The following is a 19,100-nucleotide window of genomic DNA, read 5'->3' on the forward strand; positions in this document are numbered from 1 at the left end:
GTCGGCTCGAGTAGCCTGCTGGCTCGAGACGAGCTCCGACAGCTCGCCTTTCTTGTCAAGCTCCACGGGTGTTAGATATGCGATGTTAGGTTTTTTGAACTCTTTGGTGAGGCCCTACATGGTACTGACAAATGTTTGTACATGTAGTTCGGAGATATTCGAATCCGGCTGAAATGTGGCAGTCGTGGAAATAGCCCGACAGCGGCGGCAATCGAACCATACGTCTCTCGATTGCCAGTCGAGTGCGACCACGAGTGATTGCCATCGTGTTCGAATTCATTCCTCTTCAGGAGTTTACCGCTGAATACGAGTCTCATATTTAAAAATGGAAAGATGATTAAGTTCGTGATACAAGGGCTGTATTTTCACGCAACTAAGCTGGACGTGAAACGGATGCATCTCACGAACACAGAGCACAGAATCAACTGATGTGTCCCTGCGATGATACTATAGCAGCGCCACCTAGACACCGAAGGCCTGCTCATTGGCACGCTTCCCTGAAAATCAGTCTCGAGAAAATTTGGGAACGTTTTGCGCTAAATTTCAAGGTTTTCCCATTTAGTGCGTGGGGACGTTCAATCACAACTCGCAGACGACGGCGGTTCGTCTTCATGGCCACAGCAGGCTAAAAGCGCGTTAGCGATTGGCTACGGCCGTTGAAAACACAATCCTCATTGGTTGACTCTTAATTGTTGAGTAAGCAGGCTTTCTTTATCTAGGTGATGTTGATACTAGCGAGTATTAGTAGACCGCTACCGCACCCTATCAACACACAAGATTCTGAGTCCCACTCTCTGCCATTGGTTCCGGTAGGCACAAGTAAGTTAACGGTGACGTTATCAGCGGTTTACTAACATTCGCTATTAACGCGGTATATAACACACACGACAGAGTTAAAAATATCACCATTTACAGCCTAAGGTAAGCGATCTTGCTAGTACCCATGTCAGACGGCACATTGAATGTCATTCCCAGCGAATGACATTTGCACTGAATGACATTCGTTTCGTGTCACACGGTGAAATCAAATGGCAATACATGCGAATAATATTCGCCCAACGAATGAGTTCGGGGAACTCTTTCGCTTTTCCCTCTCGCACCGACAGCGTACCCTCGCAGTAGAGAGGTGGCAAAAACAACAACGATACACCGTTCGAAGAAATGAAAGACGAATGAAAAGTTGTACTTCAATATTTTATCACGAATTTGATAACTTTTGACAAGAAGGAGGGAAGGCCAGACACTGTTTTTCGGAGAACTACCCTCGTTCCCGGTGCCACGTTGCCAAGCACGGTGCAGGTAAGCTTCTTAATTGTCTTTTCTTGTGGCACTTAGCCAATTAAGTGACTTTGAAAAAGCAATGACTTTATGAACTAATCCAATGCTTCGCCAGTTTCGAGCAAACGAAATAGAACTATAACTAATGACAACTATGTCTAATGCTTTATATGTTCGGCCCGGTGTCATAATTATCGATATTGACATCATTTGTGAATGACATTCTGTTTCTTCGTGTTGCCCGATGCAAGGCAAACGAATGACATTCGGTGCGACTGTCATTCGCTAGGAATGCCACTCGGTTTGCCGTGTGACAGGGGTATAAGTCCACAGTCCATGAAAAAAAAAAAAAAAAAAGAACGCTATCAATGTCAAAACACTGCGCATGTACAAACCGCTTCTGGTACGATAAGCCCATTACATAAACTGTTCACGCACTATCTCACTGACTGACAACCGCAAAGAGCACCACATTAACGTCCGTCATCGCCTAATCTCATAGGGCACACGTGCCGAAAACGACATCTATATGAAGAAGCCCTCGCGTCCGAGCTACCCTATATATATATATGTATATAAATATCTCCCTATAGTTCCAGGATGCCAGTCATGAAGCGTCGGTCGATTGATCGAATTAACTTGGACAGAATCGTTTACCCAGGATAAACACGCACACCCTCGTGGACGTACTTCAGTAGCCATTCAAGACTGTAAACGCAAACAGATCTTCCTTCCACTTTTATCGCAAGTTGCTTCTTTTTGACAAAGGCGATTCTTTCGGTTTACGTCGGTCATCGTTATTCATAGCGGAACGTGTTATGGATTCCGTATGCCACAGCGCCTTGAGCGAGAGCTTTCTGCGTGCAGCATACCAACGACGTTTTCATATTTTACGTGAAAGCTCCGTCTGGGACGGGAGGGACGAAAAGCTGGTTATGGCCTACATGGCTCATCTTCTGCGCTCTTCGTGTGAGAATATGTGCCCCTTTTGTGCTTGCAACGTTCCGTTTTGAGCGGCTGTGGAGACCATTCCTTTGATGTTCCAGCACGTGGCCCGGATGAGAACGCAGCTAGTGTTTTGTGAATGATCAAATTCGGAACGTTACTAATGTTCTAAGTGTTTCTACGTAGAATACGTATTTGCCCTCAGCTAGCATATGGAGGGCCTCGTTCTTGGAAATCAATCGAAAAGACACAGGGAAAACGAATTACTGCTATACTCGTACTACTGCGATGGCACCATACCTACCCGTGCCATGCCACCAGTATTACGTGATAGACCACAGATGTACGCGTGATAATAACTGCCGTGGTACGCGTAAGCGCACGAACCGAAAATGACGCCATTCTCCGGCACCGCTGCAGTCATAACTCATCCAGGAGTCGGGTATATACGGGTGTTTTACCGAACACTCATACCGTTCGCAATAACGAGTTTCGCAATACTAAAGTTTCAAAAAGAATAAACTAACAAAAGAAATACCTTACACAGTGCTTATTGTGTGAGCAGCAAGTATGACGACACGGACAGAAAATAAAATGGTGAAAAATAAAAATGGTAATGCTACCGTGATGTTACACGTAAGGTTACGGTTAGGTTAAAGTTACGGTTAAGGTTACACACGCGGCATGTTGCACGCGCCGCGGGGTAAGACTGGTAATTAAGGTAATCTGGACCACCCGGGGTTCTTTTGACGTGCGCCGGAAATCTCCGACACACGGTGCTGGAAACAATGTTTACATTCCTCACATTGCTACCGCCCTCGGCCGGCGATCATTCGGCACGGCCGGCAATCTTGAGCTCAGCAAGCCGGCACGTTACCGGCTGAGCTACCGAGGACGGCGACACGGACGGAAGAATAGACGAGGACGAGTCCTAAGTCCGCCTCTATCAGGCCGTCGAGCACGTAGGGCTCCCAACTTCGAGTCAACGTGAAACGGGGCATGTCGTTGAGCACTGCAAATCAGCGGAGGTCAAGTTGGTAACCGCTGACAAGGAAGGAGGCTTTGTTACCGTTCCTAGACAGATGCATGAACAGAGGAGGGATGCGGCATTTGAAGAGGAACTTTCGCAGGGCTTCCAAGCAAGACGTAAGCGACGCGTATGAAAAGATCCTCCAAACATGGCGGAGGTCTAGCTTGGGCAGGCTCGCCAAGCGTATCAAAGGCAACAGCAAAAAACATCTGGAGTTCTTTCATACGGCTAAGATTCATACGCGATTGTGTCGGAGAGGGGGACCTGGCAGAAATGCGCCACGAGTTCTCTTCAGCAGCATCTGTCTAGATTATAAGCAGAAGACCCGTTCGTGAGAGAGAGTTCGGACTCTGTAGTACGGTATTGACAAGAAGACCTGTCTGCAAGAAAAGTGGCAATCGTCCTTGTCTATTCTTACCTCCGTGTCGTCATACCTGCTGCTACATAGTATACCAATAGTAGATATCAATTATGCCCAGTCTTCACACCATTGTAACATATTGCAAAACATGACAATAATTTAGATTCAACTTCGAAACGTCCCAACATTTACAAAGGAATTACCCAAAACGATATAAGGATCGGGTGCTGTATAATGATCGGGAGAAGCCGTTGAGCGGCACTGGAGAGAGCGTTGCAATAAGGGTTTCTGCATAGTAGCTCCCTCTGTACACAGAATACTCCCTACTCTTTACACAGAGGGAGATAGTATTCAGACAACCTACGCTGCAGAGCTGCGGCTCGCGGCGTCAACCATTCTGACGTATTCGACGTGGCAGATTTGTCACCTACACTGCCCTGCACGCATTTTTCATTCCCAACTTTTCGTCCTTTCACTCTGTCCACTGCAATTCTCAGATGCTGCATCCACCACGCAAAGCACACTACAGAAACGCAGCAATCTTCCAATCTTTCTTCTTATTAATAATATTTATGTAATTTTGCTCCAGCCACTTCGGCGCCCTCGGGGCTTTCAACCCTTCCTCGCTTCGATTGCATTTTTCTTTATTTCTATCCCTCACTACCTTTTTTTTTCTTCTTCTTCTTCACCGTCTTCCGTTAATATCGGGCCATATGAGAGTTAGAAATGAACCTGCAGGGGCTCCGTGGAAGGAAGGCGAAATCCAAGAGAACCTTCGCTATTGAGAAAGTTATTAGGCACAGTCTGGAATTTATTGATCAGAGACTCCACGAATCCGAATCAAGCTGCCTTATAGCATGAGTTCTGTAGAAAATCACACGTGGGAAATCCGAAGGAAAAAAAGGAATCTTGCATTTGTTTCAACACAACGAATGCTGCACGTAGATTGAGCTTCCGTGAACTTCGGTGCTGTAGGAGTATTTGTGGCACTAAAACCCTCGTTATGCGATAGAAAGTAGCTGTTCTGGGGCTGAAGCAGACGAACACAACATAAGCATGAAGGTGCCCAATAACTCAAGTCCGACTTTTTCGACGACTGCCACAATTCAATATTGCCCTCGTTATTCGCATCGCATCTTTATCTCAGTTCCCAAGTATGCTGCTGAACAGACGTTGACTTGATTTGACTTTTAGGAAAAATTAAATGTAGATATGTACAGACGTCATTAGATACGCCTTAATGCATTTCCTTTTTAATGGATGCACGTAAGTATAGGTGTGCAAATTCGGACTGATATTGGGAAGAATGTTGCAGTGCAAGCTTATGGTGACAGCTGCTATTTGTGTAGAATCCTTCGATGATTTGAACCTGTAGAACTTACGCACGCCCCTTTCACGATATTCATGCTACCTTGCTGTCCAACATAGACGCGAGTTTAGATACGACCAGTGAAGGTGATTAGTGTCCATTTCACAGTACTGTATTGCTTGCCACTCAGTGCAAACTCAGACTCCACGGGCCAAGCTTACGCCTAGGGTTGCCACCTTTCGAAGTGAAAAATACCGGCTGAGAGGAGGTGGGACAGAGAAGGAGGAAAGGCTCGTGGGAAAGGGAAAGTGGGTGATGAACGTTCTAGCTGGCTCGACACAACCACCAACAGCCTTGCACAACCACTGCTCTTGTCCCCACCGAACACAAGGCTTAATGAATAACAATGAGAATAATAACAATGAATAATAATAATAATGAATAACTAAGAAAACGACTGGTGACTGCGGAGTTGGGTCTGTGCTCCAGATTTATTCAAGCTGTAGTGAAATGTTGAAGGGAAAACCGGTCTTGAGCCACAAATACCCGCAAAAGGCTGCCGGTATCACCTTCCTACCGGCAACCGGCAGAGCGCGCAAATAACCGGTCGTGCCGGTATAATACCGGCCTGGTGGCAACCCTACAAGTTACGCCGGCACCGTTCTTGTCATTCGACCAGAAAAATCGCTCGCCTCTCTACGATAGTCCATTCCGCACCTTTTGCCCCACACGCAGGGCGACTGCAGTGTATAATTTGTCACACATACGCGATAAGGGCCGCTAATGTCACATAGATCAAATAAAGTATTTGTCTAGTACGAGTCTGGTACAACGCGCTTACAGGATATGGTACGACGGAGCGTACAGAGTCTAGTACAAGAAGTTCAATGACGAGCTTTCGTATTCCCGTTCCTACAACAGCAAAACAGGGGCAATAAACAGATTACGTTAATACCGTTGTCTGCCCTGCATGACTTGAGCCAACAAACTTCACCATCATCCTGAAGATCACACAGGCGACTGGCAGGCACATTACTCGGAAAACAACACAAAGCGCGAAGGTTTTTTTTTTCTTCGTGTTAGCGCCGCGAAGCAATTGTGGCTGTGAGCGACGTACAGATGTGGCCAGATTGAGAGAGGACATCAGGAAGAAGTGGGGGACACGGGGTTAGTAAGTTGGTCAGGAAAGTTTTCGGAAAACCCAGGGAAAACCTCAGATGGCACAGATGGTGGTAGGATTCGAACCCAACACCTCCCAGTCTTCAGCACGACCACAGCGACAACCAACGAGCGGGACGCCTTAACCCGCTCGGCCATGTCGCTCGTACAAAGGTTCTATACAAGGTGTCCTTGTTTTAAAAATCGGTTACATGTTTACAATAAAAAATATTAATAGAAAGGTGATGAGAGTATAACGCAGATGCTCTTTTTACAGGTGAGTCGGACATTCCGTCGGAGAGGGTTTTCACCTAGCGTACGGATAACTGCGTACCATTCATTCATTGACTTTTTGATTGATGATGATGATGATGTGAGAGCCAGCCATTATTTAAAGGCACTTTCTTTTTTAAGATTCTAGAACTCGCACGCACTTCGAGGCATCAATTGACAAATTTTGCTATGCGAATGAGCCGAAATCGAAACCAACCGTTTTTCGACCGCGGAGAGAACAACGTTCACTCCACGCCAGAGGGCCTCGTGCTTGGGAGCGATGGAACTCATTGGTGCAGGCGATGACCTGCCGGCTCCCGGCTCCAATACTACTGTCCGAGTTGCAATCACGGTGCAAGCTGTCCTATCTGGTGGTTTTCCTGGGTTTTTTCCTCTGTCAGACATATGCCGACACAGTTCCCTTTGAAGTCGGCCCAGGACGCACGTTCCCCCTAGAGCGTTAGTCATGACGTGGCCCACCTCTGTGAGGTCGACAACGGCGAGCTCCTGCCTGGGGCTCCTGGCTCGACAACGGCGAGCATTTGCTTCGTGGTGTCGGCTGTGCTGTCTGGGTGTTTTCTCTCGATTTTGCTCAGACGCCATAAGACAAATGTCGGCACAGCGCCCCGTGAAGTCGGCCCAGGACGCACGATCCCCCCCCCCCTCTGCGATAGCCGTTACGTTGCCCGCCTGCGTGTGGCCGACTACGGCAAGCTGTTCCATCACCACCAGCTCGCATGTCCCACAAAGAAACATAATTAAATTTATTTAATTAATTTTTGGTAATTAGACGTCTCTAGACGTCTCTACTCTCTACGACAGAATTTCCGCTTAGCCCTACATCCTACCTGCAAATACTGCTGTCACAGCTTCTTTATATATAAACAATCTGTAACGCTATAAAAAGACACCCATTATATGAAGCTCAAAGCATGGCATCGCATAATTATTAAGAACATAGTATGGTGCGGTACAGGGTATCATTAGCTATAGGTACAATTCATCTTGTAGTGCCCGTTTCTTGGTAATAACGCGCAGATGATGTTCGTCCATTTCCTTATTCGCATTCGCCTTACAAATGTCACAGACGATGTGCCTTCATGGTGGCATCTGCTCTCTAATTAGTGGAATGAGGCATGCAATATATATTTAACCCGCACCGCATTATAAGTCCATATCCGAATGCTTTGACATGAAACCTGCATTACCACCGCTAGTACTATAATCGACGCGTGCGGCCTGATATTTAGGAAAAATGTTCCGTCTAATATGTCGTTGTTATTACGCGGATAGTCGTGTGGCAGAGTATTTCCGGCCTCATACTAAAAGATGACGTTGACCACGTTATAAAATAGCAATTAGTACATAAATGCGATAGACTTGGTTAATGAGTGAACTCTTCTCGTGAAATGAGAAGGAAGCCGTCAAGAATTACGTTGGCCATTCCACTGCAGGGATGCTTGCTTGATGTGGTAAAGGTGCCGAAGATGACAAGAGGTTTGGACAAACGTGATGATAGTTCATAGATGTTGAATATGACACATATTATGCACTAAAATAGAATATAATAAAATAGAAATAGAAACAAAACATGGAAACATAGGTCGCCTAAAAACGTAATATGTTGAATGGGTTGAAATGAAATCAGCTGGATTTCACAATCAAAACATGTCCGTAGCCATACGAAGGTTATGTGTTACGACAGAAGTGTGTATAGCGGTACATCTGACAATATAAAGCAAATATAGTCCGCGCTTTTTGCCTCAAAAGGACTGCCGTATCCGTCCTGACCGATTCCGAAGACTAAAACTCCGTTTTAGACGTCGTTCGTCAACGACAATAATGCCAGAAATCCGACGCAAAATAGTGAAATATTTTATGTGCAATTTATTGCATGGCATGAGCAGACGCCGGATGCTGAGAGTATACCTGAATTCCCTCTCTGGAAATCGGAGAAAACGTCACACGAACAAGTCCAATCTGGGACCTCCCACTGGGGACCTGCGGGCGTACGGGCGGCCACGCGTATGCAATTCGCGAAACGTATGATCGGCTTGTGCAATGACAATTCTGGGTTAGCGTCGGACGTATTCGTACAACCAGGAACGTAAAACCATATTCCACGCTACATGGTCGCGTCGGAGCTCGCACTGGGAAGCGAAAGTCGACGCGACGCATTTACCGAGGAGCCCGACAAGATCGAGGAGCTCGGAGACAATCGCCTGCGTTGCGCTCCCATTGGTGTGCCTGGCCTTCATCGTCATAATGTTATTATCGATGGGGCTTTCTTAGCTTCAGAGGCAGTGTGAATGTTTAAGACTTGTTTATTTAATATGTGTGCTTTTTTATTCTGCATTATCCCCGCGAAGCAACTGTGGCTATGAGCGGCGTAGGGACGTGAACAAATGGAAAGAGGACAGCAGGATGGAGTGGGGGACAGCGAGTTAGTACGTGCCCTGTGCAGGCTTGAGGGGGAACTGTGCCGACATTCTTCTGGAGAATTTGCCGGAAGACCCAGGGAAAACCTCAGCTCTTTTTCGGAAGAGAAACTTGGCAAAGTAGACTGTGAAACAGTGCGAAACAGTACCGTATCAGTATCATATCTACATTTCCCGATAGCCCTTTTAATGTGACTGAACAGGTCGCATCCACATCAGACTCACCTGGATCGAACTCCAGACGGCGTTGCCTCTTGAAATTAGTCTCTGGAATAGCGAGGACGCACTCGAAGACATGCTCCTCGCCTTCGGAAAGCTCGCGTCCGTCCACTGTGTGGTGCAGACGGACCCTGTAGGTCCCATCTCGGCCTCGGAGCACGCTGGGAGCGACACTTACGGGTCTCGTGACGAGTTCCTTGCTAGCGCTATGATAGAGAAATACTGTGGGCTGTGGATACACGCCGTCCACTTCGCACGAAAGGTTCGTCACGTGCGCAGACACTCGCTCGTGCCAGAAGTCGAACCTCTTGGGCGGAGCTGGAAAAGTGAAAGGGTAACCAAGTTAAAGAGACGGTAAAGTGAACGTAAGTAAACATATACAAACTGTATGTTCTTCTCAAAGCTTGTAACGTCGATGTTTCAGATACGTAATAGTTATGTTGTTCATTAATTTTAGCGATCGAAGTTCAAATTTTGCTCCGTCTAGCAAAACTCTGATCCACCAACAATGAGGGGAGTCGAGGCGAATATCGGCTACCTTCATGTGCCATTGTTCTTCGAAACATTTATTTCATAATGATCAGTAGTCTGTCTAAAAGCGTTACGTAATACTTCACTATGACGTGGTACCCGCCCGCCAATCCCATGCGGCCTCCACTGTTTCCCATGGCAAACGCCTCTAGACGCTGCGGAGCTTTCAATCCTTGAAACTTATTAAGAGTGTGAAGAATTGAGACGCGATTGCCACTGTGTGTTGTCACTAAAGCGCGCATTTTCAGACGGGTGCTTTTTTTTGCAATATGATTTCGTATCTGGACGATGAAAAACACTTTTGGTTGTGGTTCAGGGCCGATCGGAGGGGTTTGTTTGTAAAGGAAAAAAAAAAACGAGAAATCGAATTGAATTGGTGCATATAAACGCATGTTTTGCACGTTATGGCATATTTGCATGAAAATTGAATGCGGACATTGTGCATATTTTGCCATATTTCCAGGTGGTCAAGTGCAAAAGCTTTCTTCTTCTTTTTATAATTTGGCTTTTGGCTTTAGCTTTAGCTCTTGTTGGCTTCCGGAAGGTTATGGATCCTCTTTCGCGAGAATTTTGGTGAGAACAGAATATTTCCGATATTTCAGTGGGATGTGGTGTTGAGCCTCCCTGGCTGCTTCAATGCATGAAATTCTGCCAAGAAATGTTCGAGATCTTTTCTTACAGGCGTGCACAAGACCTTTGCGCCTTCGCATCGCGTCAGAGTGCGTCCGCTACGCGTGTAGGGCCGGCAGGCCGTACTTCGCCTACGCCACTTTACGAAGATGGGCGGCGCTCGCATATCAATCTGCACTGTGGTGCAATGCCGGAAGGAAAGCCTTCAGCTGCATGACTTATATCTGTGGCGCAAGCCTTCTTTGTTGTGCCCTCCTGAACGAAGGCGACTTCATTTTACCGTGTGATCTCTAATACAACGCTCAAATTTCGTTAAGTATGCATTAGATATGCACTGCCTTCATACCAAGAACGATGAAAACATTCCATATATTTACAGTTTTTACTGCATCTTTTGAACGGTTTTGGTGGTGTTTATATTTTGGAGAATTTTTGTATTGCATATTTATCCACGCTTCGTCATCACAGAACCATGTTCTGCATGGTTGTGCATACAAACGCGGTGGCTGCATTCCACTTTGCAGTCGCTTTGAGCACTACGTAGAGCTGTCTGCCACACAATCGCAATCGTGTGATCTCGAGATCACGGCACGATCACGGGCTGTAGAGAAGCAATATCGAGATATAGATCGTCTTACGCCTTCCCATGGGTCATGACGAACTTCGATATGATAGCTACGTGCGTGCTCGTGTGTACATGAAACGTACGAATTAAAATTCGTCCGCTTGCTTCCACCAAATGGACGGGTGTCGGCAGAACGTATAATTTGCAGTCCCCAAGAGGTTATTAGAAATCGTGTACTATACCATCGATACGTGCTGGATGCACATTTCATGCTTTTTCCTTATGTTCATCTTTGTTTCCACACGGTACCACAGCTCCATCGCCGTAACCATTTCAAATCTTCGAGTTCACAAATGTAAAAAAGTCTCCATAGTTTTCTTTCTTACACCTTCCCTCATAAGAGTGCCCACATCTTAAATGCATAGAGGCATACGCATAGGCAGTAGCACTCTGTCAGGCAGATAACTACGCACAGATAAATATTATACATATCAGATCATGCGCTTCAGAATGTAGCACGTAACAGCGCCTCAACTGACAGAACAATGATTTGGTTTAGCGAAGTAGCATTTACCATGGCAGTTGTTTTTAGATCAAGAAGGTAAAATAATACTCAATCCAGCTTCTTAAAACGTTTTCAAGAAAGATAATAACGAAATAATGAAGGACGTAATCTTTCTTGAAGAGCCTGCCCTTCTTCAGACGATGGTCTGGACTGTCTAAGAAGGGCAGGCTCTGCCCCAAACCTTACGTATTAAATAGTTACTCTTACTTCGTACTTCATACTTTCGTTATTATTTTTCTTGACGACACTTATTTTTACCGTATCATAGCACGGTGAACCCCTTCCGCTAATCAGTTGCCCGGTTCCCAGAAAAGACCCATTTGGTCGTCCTGGCCAATTCGGCTTATGCAGAATGCATTATACCATACGGTATACACGACTCGAGACACAGCTAATATGCACAGGCCAACATGCGGCTAAGATGGCGAAGTAGTCTTGCGTTTGATATGAGTTTCCACCATTGGAATATCTTGGTAGTCGTTTCGTGAAGCGTGACTTGAATGTTGGGTGGGAATGTTTGAACTGGTGATGCAGAGAATGGGCTTGTGATTGGCTAAAGCAAGAGATGTATACAGTACAGAGGTTCGGGCCTCGGTCTTTTCATTTCGTCGCTGCCATCTTGCTTGCCCTGCTTCGGCCGTTTTCATTTTGAAATGCAATGACTTACTCTTCCAGAAGCGTGCATCTATGCAAACCCGAGGGGGATCGCTTCATGGTCATTACACTCAACTACAACAGCACAGTAACACTAATGCTGCTCGGTAAGAGAGCCCGAATAAGAAATATTGCATGGTTGCTTCTCCTACGTACACTGAGCCTGTACAGTGAAAGCACGCTTTACAGGACGCACGCTTTGTCTGGTTTTATTCCCTCTTTGAAGACGGCATTAATACAGACCGAGTATAGCTGTTCACGCAACATATACTTCACTGTTCCGTGCGCAGAGAGAGAGAGAGCACAGAAGGGACGCCAATAATGTTGTACACGCACTTGCGAAATTTCGAACTTATAAACAATTCACCCAACATATTCTCAACCGACTTCGGCTCTGCTCCAGACTCTTCCCGTTTTCGCTGTTCCAGTGACAGAGTCGTCATCCCGCCGAACATCGGACGTTATAAAAGCATGAAGCGCAGGTACATACCAGAACTAATTAATAAATCACACTACCCAGGAGGCGCACAGTACGCACGCACGCGCTCGTATAGCTCTTGGAGCTCTCTACACCCCAGCCAGCGATCTACCCTGACTGCATCGTTAATTCCCAAACTGCACTTGTCTCTACTAAACACGCGCTTCTATTAAATATGCAGCGCCGAAAAGTTTTGCGGCAACCCGTTACAACCCCGAGAACGAACAGCAACGGCACAGTGGGGACGTAAACACGGCTGCCACGCAAGCGCGCTGTAGACAAGGAAAATCATTTGGCGGTGCATGAGAAACTAGGATTCCGTTCCTGAAAACTTAAAAGAGTCGCTCCAGCTTCAGTTATGGCTGCGGATGTTAATAGCAGGGAGGCTAAAGAGGCGTGTCCTCGTACGCAACTCTTCTTGGGCATTAGCAGAGGGACGAAGCGCCGTTCATTAGCCCATAGATTAGCGGGCAGGTGGAGGCAGCTACATCGCCCACGTTACTGCCAGCACTAGAATGAGCGTTTTGTCTGTTTTTCATCGCTTGTTCTGCTCAGTCTTTCTCTGGACGTCGCCTAGTTGCGGAAATTAGCAAGAACGGCCCTCGTTACCGTGCACGTTGCTGAAAGTGGGCTCTGGAAGGATGCCAAGCTTTCGAAATGCTAAACAATTACGAAGGGAAGAGCAAATAGCGTAGCGAAACGTATTCCATGGTGGCCCCATAATCAGACGGTGTACGCGCGTAAACATGGCATGAAGATTTTTAAAAAAGCAACTGTACATGGTCGTGTTTTTACGCGCCTCACTGAACGGAATTACATAGACAACATAGAGCTGCGCAAATTACATTTATAATATTTCATGCCGTTGTAGGTCGTAAACTCTGAAAAAAGATGCGTTGTTTCATGCATGCATTTGGAGCGGACACATTTTTGTAGGCGATACCATGCATGCAGCTCTCTCGCTAGCTGCAGTGCAGTACATATCACGGCCTACTGGACAAAACGAAATAGTATTCGTAAACGCGTACGTTAGCTTTCGTTCGGACGATCAGCTAGGAGAGCTGTTCCAGAACCCCAAAAAGCTATTTGGTGTAGCTCCTTTCAAATGTTTAGAATAGATTAACCGTTATACGTACCGTAAACTGTCATAAGCTTGGACTCAGAATCCTGGCCAGCGAGCGAGTTGACGTGACAAGAGTACCTGCCGCCCAGATCCGTCGTGGGACGAACTAAGTTCAATGCTCGGAACTTTGTGAAAGTGTTGCCGCTGGACAATGAGAAGTCCAGATTAAGTCGGCCGCGGATCTTCTTCGACACGTGCCGTTTGTCCAGTTCGGGGATCCACTGGTAGATTGGTAAAGGGTCGTCGTTCAAGAACCACTTTATTACCAGCTGCTTATCGTCCTTTCCAACGTTGTACACGCAGTCCAATAACACAGAGTCCTCAGTCCCATTCTCGACCCACTTAGGCACGGACAGATGCAGGATGTGCACGCAGGAAACCTCTGTAATGAAAAGCAGATTTTTTTGTAGAAGTTTTAGCGTAGAAAAAAAAATTGGAGAGGGTGATCTTATGAGAAACGTAACAAAAATATGCCACGAACACTGTACCCAAAAAAAGCGACCCCTCGGTTCATTGCCATTTCAAACATGCTGCTTCATGTACCATTATGAAACTTTGTAGATTGAATGTAAATCATCTTGCCTCCAGAAGAATTGACAGCGGCTGATATCAAGAGGATATAAAACAGTAGACGAGTGTACAGAAAAAGGAGGGTGGGGGGGGGGGGGGATAGACGAGGTGTCAAGTGAAGGTAAAATTAATGTAAAAAAATGGGGCACCAATCAAGTTTATATTTAGTAGTTGCAAAAGAACTGACTGGAGTTATTGGAATCTCGTTGAAAGAGAAATTGTCTGAAGTTTTTGTATCTGCCTATCCACTAGAAGTTAAAAGTATAGATGCTTCGACCTAACCCCGGCCTTTCAGCGGTGGTGGGACACACGGTAATCTCACTCATGGCAGTTCAAAGCATTTAATGAAAAAAAGGACTGTTTGACATACATTTTGATTTTCCCACGGACGTTATCCGAATGGAGCACACTCCCTCAGGGTGTGGTTGATTCTCAAACGGTAGAATTATTCATTTCCAAGTTATCTTGTCCCACATAGACGAGGACATAAGATGTAATCATATATGCAACACTTTTTGTTTTCAATGTTGTTTTTCCTTTCTGATGTTCTTGCCGCCCTGTACTCCCACTCCTACTTAGGCCTAGAAATGCCAGCAGTATATCTGTCACGATGACACTATGACACGATGACACTGTGTCGTGCACGATCCAGGAATGGGCAGTATTTAAATACATTGTAATTAAAATAGTACTTAAAATATAAATGCTTGTATTTATATTTTGTATTTAAATACAGACTCGAAAAATGTATTTATAATTATGTTTCAATACCAATTTTGGCCTGCATTTGACCTTTCTGTAAGAAGGGCAAGGCAGAGTTTGGAGAGCAGCGCAGTTATGCCTTGTTTTCGCAAGCACACACATGCGACAAGCCATTTGAAATGGCGGGTTTCTACTCCTGTTGCGGACAACGGTTGGGACTACACGGCTACCTTGTTGTACTAAGCATCCTAGTCAAATTTAATACCAGCCTTTCTTCATCGACACCTGTGTAGAGCTGTTCTCCTTTGCGAATCTGATTCCCTATGATGAAGGCTTTGAGAAGCTTTTAATATTAATATCGCCATGATAATCTAACAAATAAATGCTATTGTTGATATATTGTTATAATCATCATTATTTCTCTATTTATGGAATTTAAATACTGTATTCATATTTTGTATTTAAATACTCATATGGAAAAGTATTTATGCAGAATATTTAAATACCTCTTTCATCAAAGTATTTTGTATTTATATTTAAATGCTCAAAAAATGTATTTATGCCCATCCCTGCACCATGCACAACCACGTATATCGAGGGACAACACCGTTACAGCTGAATATCCTTCAAGTACATCTGGAGTAGGGCGGGTGACAGTACAGCGAAGATGATTACGATGGCAGTCACTTATTCAAATGAACTAGTGCAGGGAAGCACACTAGGTCGATGCTCCTGAATCGAGCCAGACTTCGATTGAACACAGTGAAGCGTACACTCGCACACGTCTGCCGTCTGCGTCTTTAGCCGCGGGCTTCTACAGCCAGTGTTGCCGACGAGTTGACAACCCCCTTTGTATTGGATACCTTTACGGGCATGCTTTAGTATCGGCACACCGTTTTTGTGTTCTAGCGTACCGCGTGCCTTTGGGGAGCATGATGTACTGAACAGCTTAAAACCGGCAGGATTGCGACTCCGTTGCGGAAGCGCGCTTATCGCGACTGTCCCCGAAAGCGAGACCACGATAAGCCGCCATTTCTGGCCTCATGATTCACGCAGGCGGCCTCATGAAACTTTGTACGCTGAATACAAATGACTCTGCATGTTTGACCCCTACACATATTCTGTATCTTTCCTGCTATTGTCAATGTCACGTGGCTTTATGTAACATCCACATAATGTTGGTCCCTCAATTGACAAAATTGTGAGATGTGTGGGGGAGAGAAATTGGCTCGTACGATAGATAATTTTCTCCTGTGCTAGCTATTAGAATTTTATGCGCAATTGTTGTACGGGAGTTACAATAAAAAAAGTCGATGCTGGTAAGTCATGTGTTTCCCGCCTCACAGAAACCTCATGTGCGACGTAACTGCATCGAGCCAATGAAATATTTAATTTGCATCACCGCAGTTTCGCTTAGAAAAACGTATTCTACGTTTCACGTTACGTTCTACGTTCCTGCCTGTTGTCCCCTTTCGTCCACGTGTTCGTGAACCTCCCATTTTTCTGTAACCGGTCTGGAGCCAAGATGACTATAATCCCCTCCACACTCTAACAAAGCGGCCATTCACTCCGGCCGTAGAGGCCCGTACGGACCCTTTCTTCCCTCCGGGCTGTTGACCCACATTTCGCATGAACCTTTAACACATCACACCTAACCCTTTAAATACCCTGCCAATGATGAGGACGGCGCCCAGAAGAAGAACAGTCTCTGTTCGAAATATCGGCGGTTCCTGTCATGAGGCAACTCCCTTCCTACTTCCTGTATTCTACGTTTGGTGCTTTTGTCATGTCATATAAGTACGACAGTAAGGCTTCATTTACTAGCATTTGACTTACGTATGGCACGTGCTGAACGTCTGCGATACATTGTGGACGCTTTGTCTCATTCGCAAGCTAATGTCATACAAAGGAAAACAAAAAGGATTGACTGTGGCAGAGCTCAGCCTGAGAAGGGTATTCCAAATACCATGCTTCATTGGACTTCTGCCTCGAGTAACATAGAAAACTTAGGTTTGAAATTTGTTGTACTATAAATAAAGTCCAGGGTTACCCACGACAAAGTATGTATGTAAAGTATGTGTTTTTTCTGGGGAGGAGGGGGCGGTGACGTAGTAGTTCGAGCGATCTGCCTGAAAATTTTGAAATTTGCCAAGTAAAGGTCACTTTTTTACCCCACCAATATGAAGAGCGTGCCGAATTTACTCAAATTCATGATAATGGACAGTGGTATTCAGGATCTATCCTGTCGGGAAAAATAGCCGAACATTATGCTTCTCCGGGAACTTAAGTATAACCCGCGAAGACATTTTATATAAAGAAAATTTATTACATTAGCCTGATGATATGTACTTTATGAGCGCAATCCCTGTCAGTCCGACGAAAGGAGTTTGGAGACCCAGCCCACAGAGTGATAGTAGAAAAAGTGACAGTTCCTGAAATTGGGAGAGGGAAGGTATGGTCCCAGCCGAAGCCGGACGCGATAAGCTATGTCTGTGTTATCTCTTTCTACAATTGCGGTGTGGGCTGGGTTTCCAGCCTCCTTTCGTCGGACTGACAATGATTTCGCAGAAAACTTCGTCGCGCACTATCCTCTGCGTGCTCCGTAGAGCATGATTTTCGGCTATTCTTTTTCCGATACAATAGCTCCTCAATAGTCCTGTCAATTATCATTCTCTCTCTGGAATGGCATCATTCTCTCATTCTCATTCAATATCATTCTCTCTCTGGGACGCTCTTCACATTGGTGAGGTAAACAAGTGACCTTTACATGGCAAATTTCCGAGTTCAGTTCGCAAAAATTTACATAATGAAACTTAGGTTACACGACATGCACATCAGGAAGTGGCAAAAATCTAGTAAGAACAAATTCCGTTGACCGCATGATTCTATGTGGCTTAGTTTTTTATTAAAATTCAATGACACGTTTTCTGGGACACCCTCTATACTTCGCGAGGAATGCACGCTTGACCAACATATATACACAGAAAGAAGGGGAAAAGATACGACCCGCGAATGCGCCCATAGCACCCTATATTTCTCCCTTGCAGGTGCAAGGCCTTCGACTTCTTGCGGAGTACTTGTGCTCCACCGGTCTGTTGACGGCTCTCCGAAAGTGCTCCCTCCATCATCCCCTCATCCTTTCCCAACGCGCAATAGGGCAGTGTACCACCTCAGCGTGAATCGCCCATCTCATCATCATCCAATGTATGTATGTATGCATGCATGTATGCATGTATATCTCTATGCATGCATGTATGTATGTATGTATCTGTGTGTATGTATGTATTCGCATAGATTTCTCGCAGCATGTATGTATGTATGTATATATATATATATATATGTGTGTGTGTGTGTGTGTGTGTGTGTGTGTGTGTCTCTCTCTCTCTTCCGAATCCTGGGAACGTGTTTAACCAAAAGAAGTAGAACATTGCTTATAACCCCCACACTTTACCTTGGGTAACCATCTATATGCATATAAAGATAGAAGATAGGAGAGTTCAGACATCCACATAGTAATACAGAAATAAAAATAAGCGAGACTCTGGTAGAAGTTTATTTACAGTGGACTAGATAATTAATAATTTATTTATCCGCTAAGGGGAGTGTTAGCTACACAATTCTACTGTTATAAAAACCCATACAAATGCAGATACAACGTTCCGGCGGGAGCTCCGCCTTCCTGAGGATAGTTTCCTGTCCAAGCGTAATATGCAACGTAAACAATAGATATAATCATTATTCAAATAAATAAATTGTTATGTTACCTATATTAGAACATAAATATATCTAGTGTCTCCATGCACTCAGCGCTAATTGTGTGTTATACAGATGTTGCAAATATGTTATCCAGGGGGCGTCACGTAAGATAGAAGATAATTTTATTAAATTCGCGGTTTAGTTTTCTTTCGCAAAAGCCCTTGAATATATCTATTTCCGATGGAGCCTACCAAGGCTGGTGGTGTATCAGTAATTAGCGCAGCCGTTAATTAACTTTCAAAACTAATTTTCAAAATTAGTGAAAATAGGTTCATTGCGTAATTGCGAAGTTGTAGAGCACAACCCTGAGGAGCCTACCCCGCAAGAAAAGAAACCGCATCGCTTTTCTTGCTCTAGTAAAAAAATATGCGAAAATGCAAAATATTCGAGTACTGCGCGGCTTTTGCCGCCACTTTCTTCTCTCTCCGTCTCGGTATCACCCCTTTCTCAAATGACATTAGGCTGTTCGTCAAGCGTTCCTCCGAACACCCCGCTTTGTCCAGAGGAATGAGTGT

The 19,100-nt window shown here is 45.2% G+C and overlaps 1 protein-coding gene across 1 annotated transcript in view; it reads right to left on the minus strand.

Annotated features, from left to right (window-relative positions):
• The window catches only part of LOC135383969 (uncharacterized), a 155,897-nt gene that overhangs the window by 5,215 nt on the left and 131,582 nt on the right, over positions 1 to 19,100 (minus strand). The window contains exons 2-3 of the mRNA XM_064613240.1: positions 13,571 to 13,939; positions 9,018 to 9,329 (exon numbers count right to left, since the gene is read on the minus strand). Of these exons, the coding sequence (XP_064469310.1) occupies positions 9,018 to 9,329; positions 13,571 to 13,939 (681 nt within the window). The remainder of the gene's footprint in view (positions 1 to 9,017; positions 9,330 to 13,570; positions 13,940 to 19,100) is intronic.

This window comes from Ornithodoros turicata, chromosome 2 (assembly GCF_037126465.1).
Source record: "Ornithodoros turicata isolate Travis chromosome 2, ASM3712646v1, whole genome shotgun sequence".
Lineage (NCBI taxonomy): Eukaryota > Metazoa > Arthropoda > Arachnida > Ixodida > Argasidae > Ornithodoros > Ornithodoros turicata.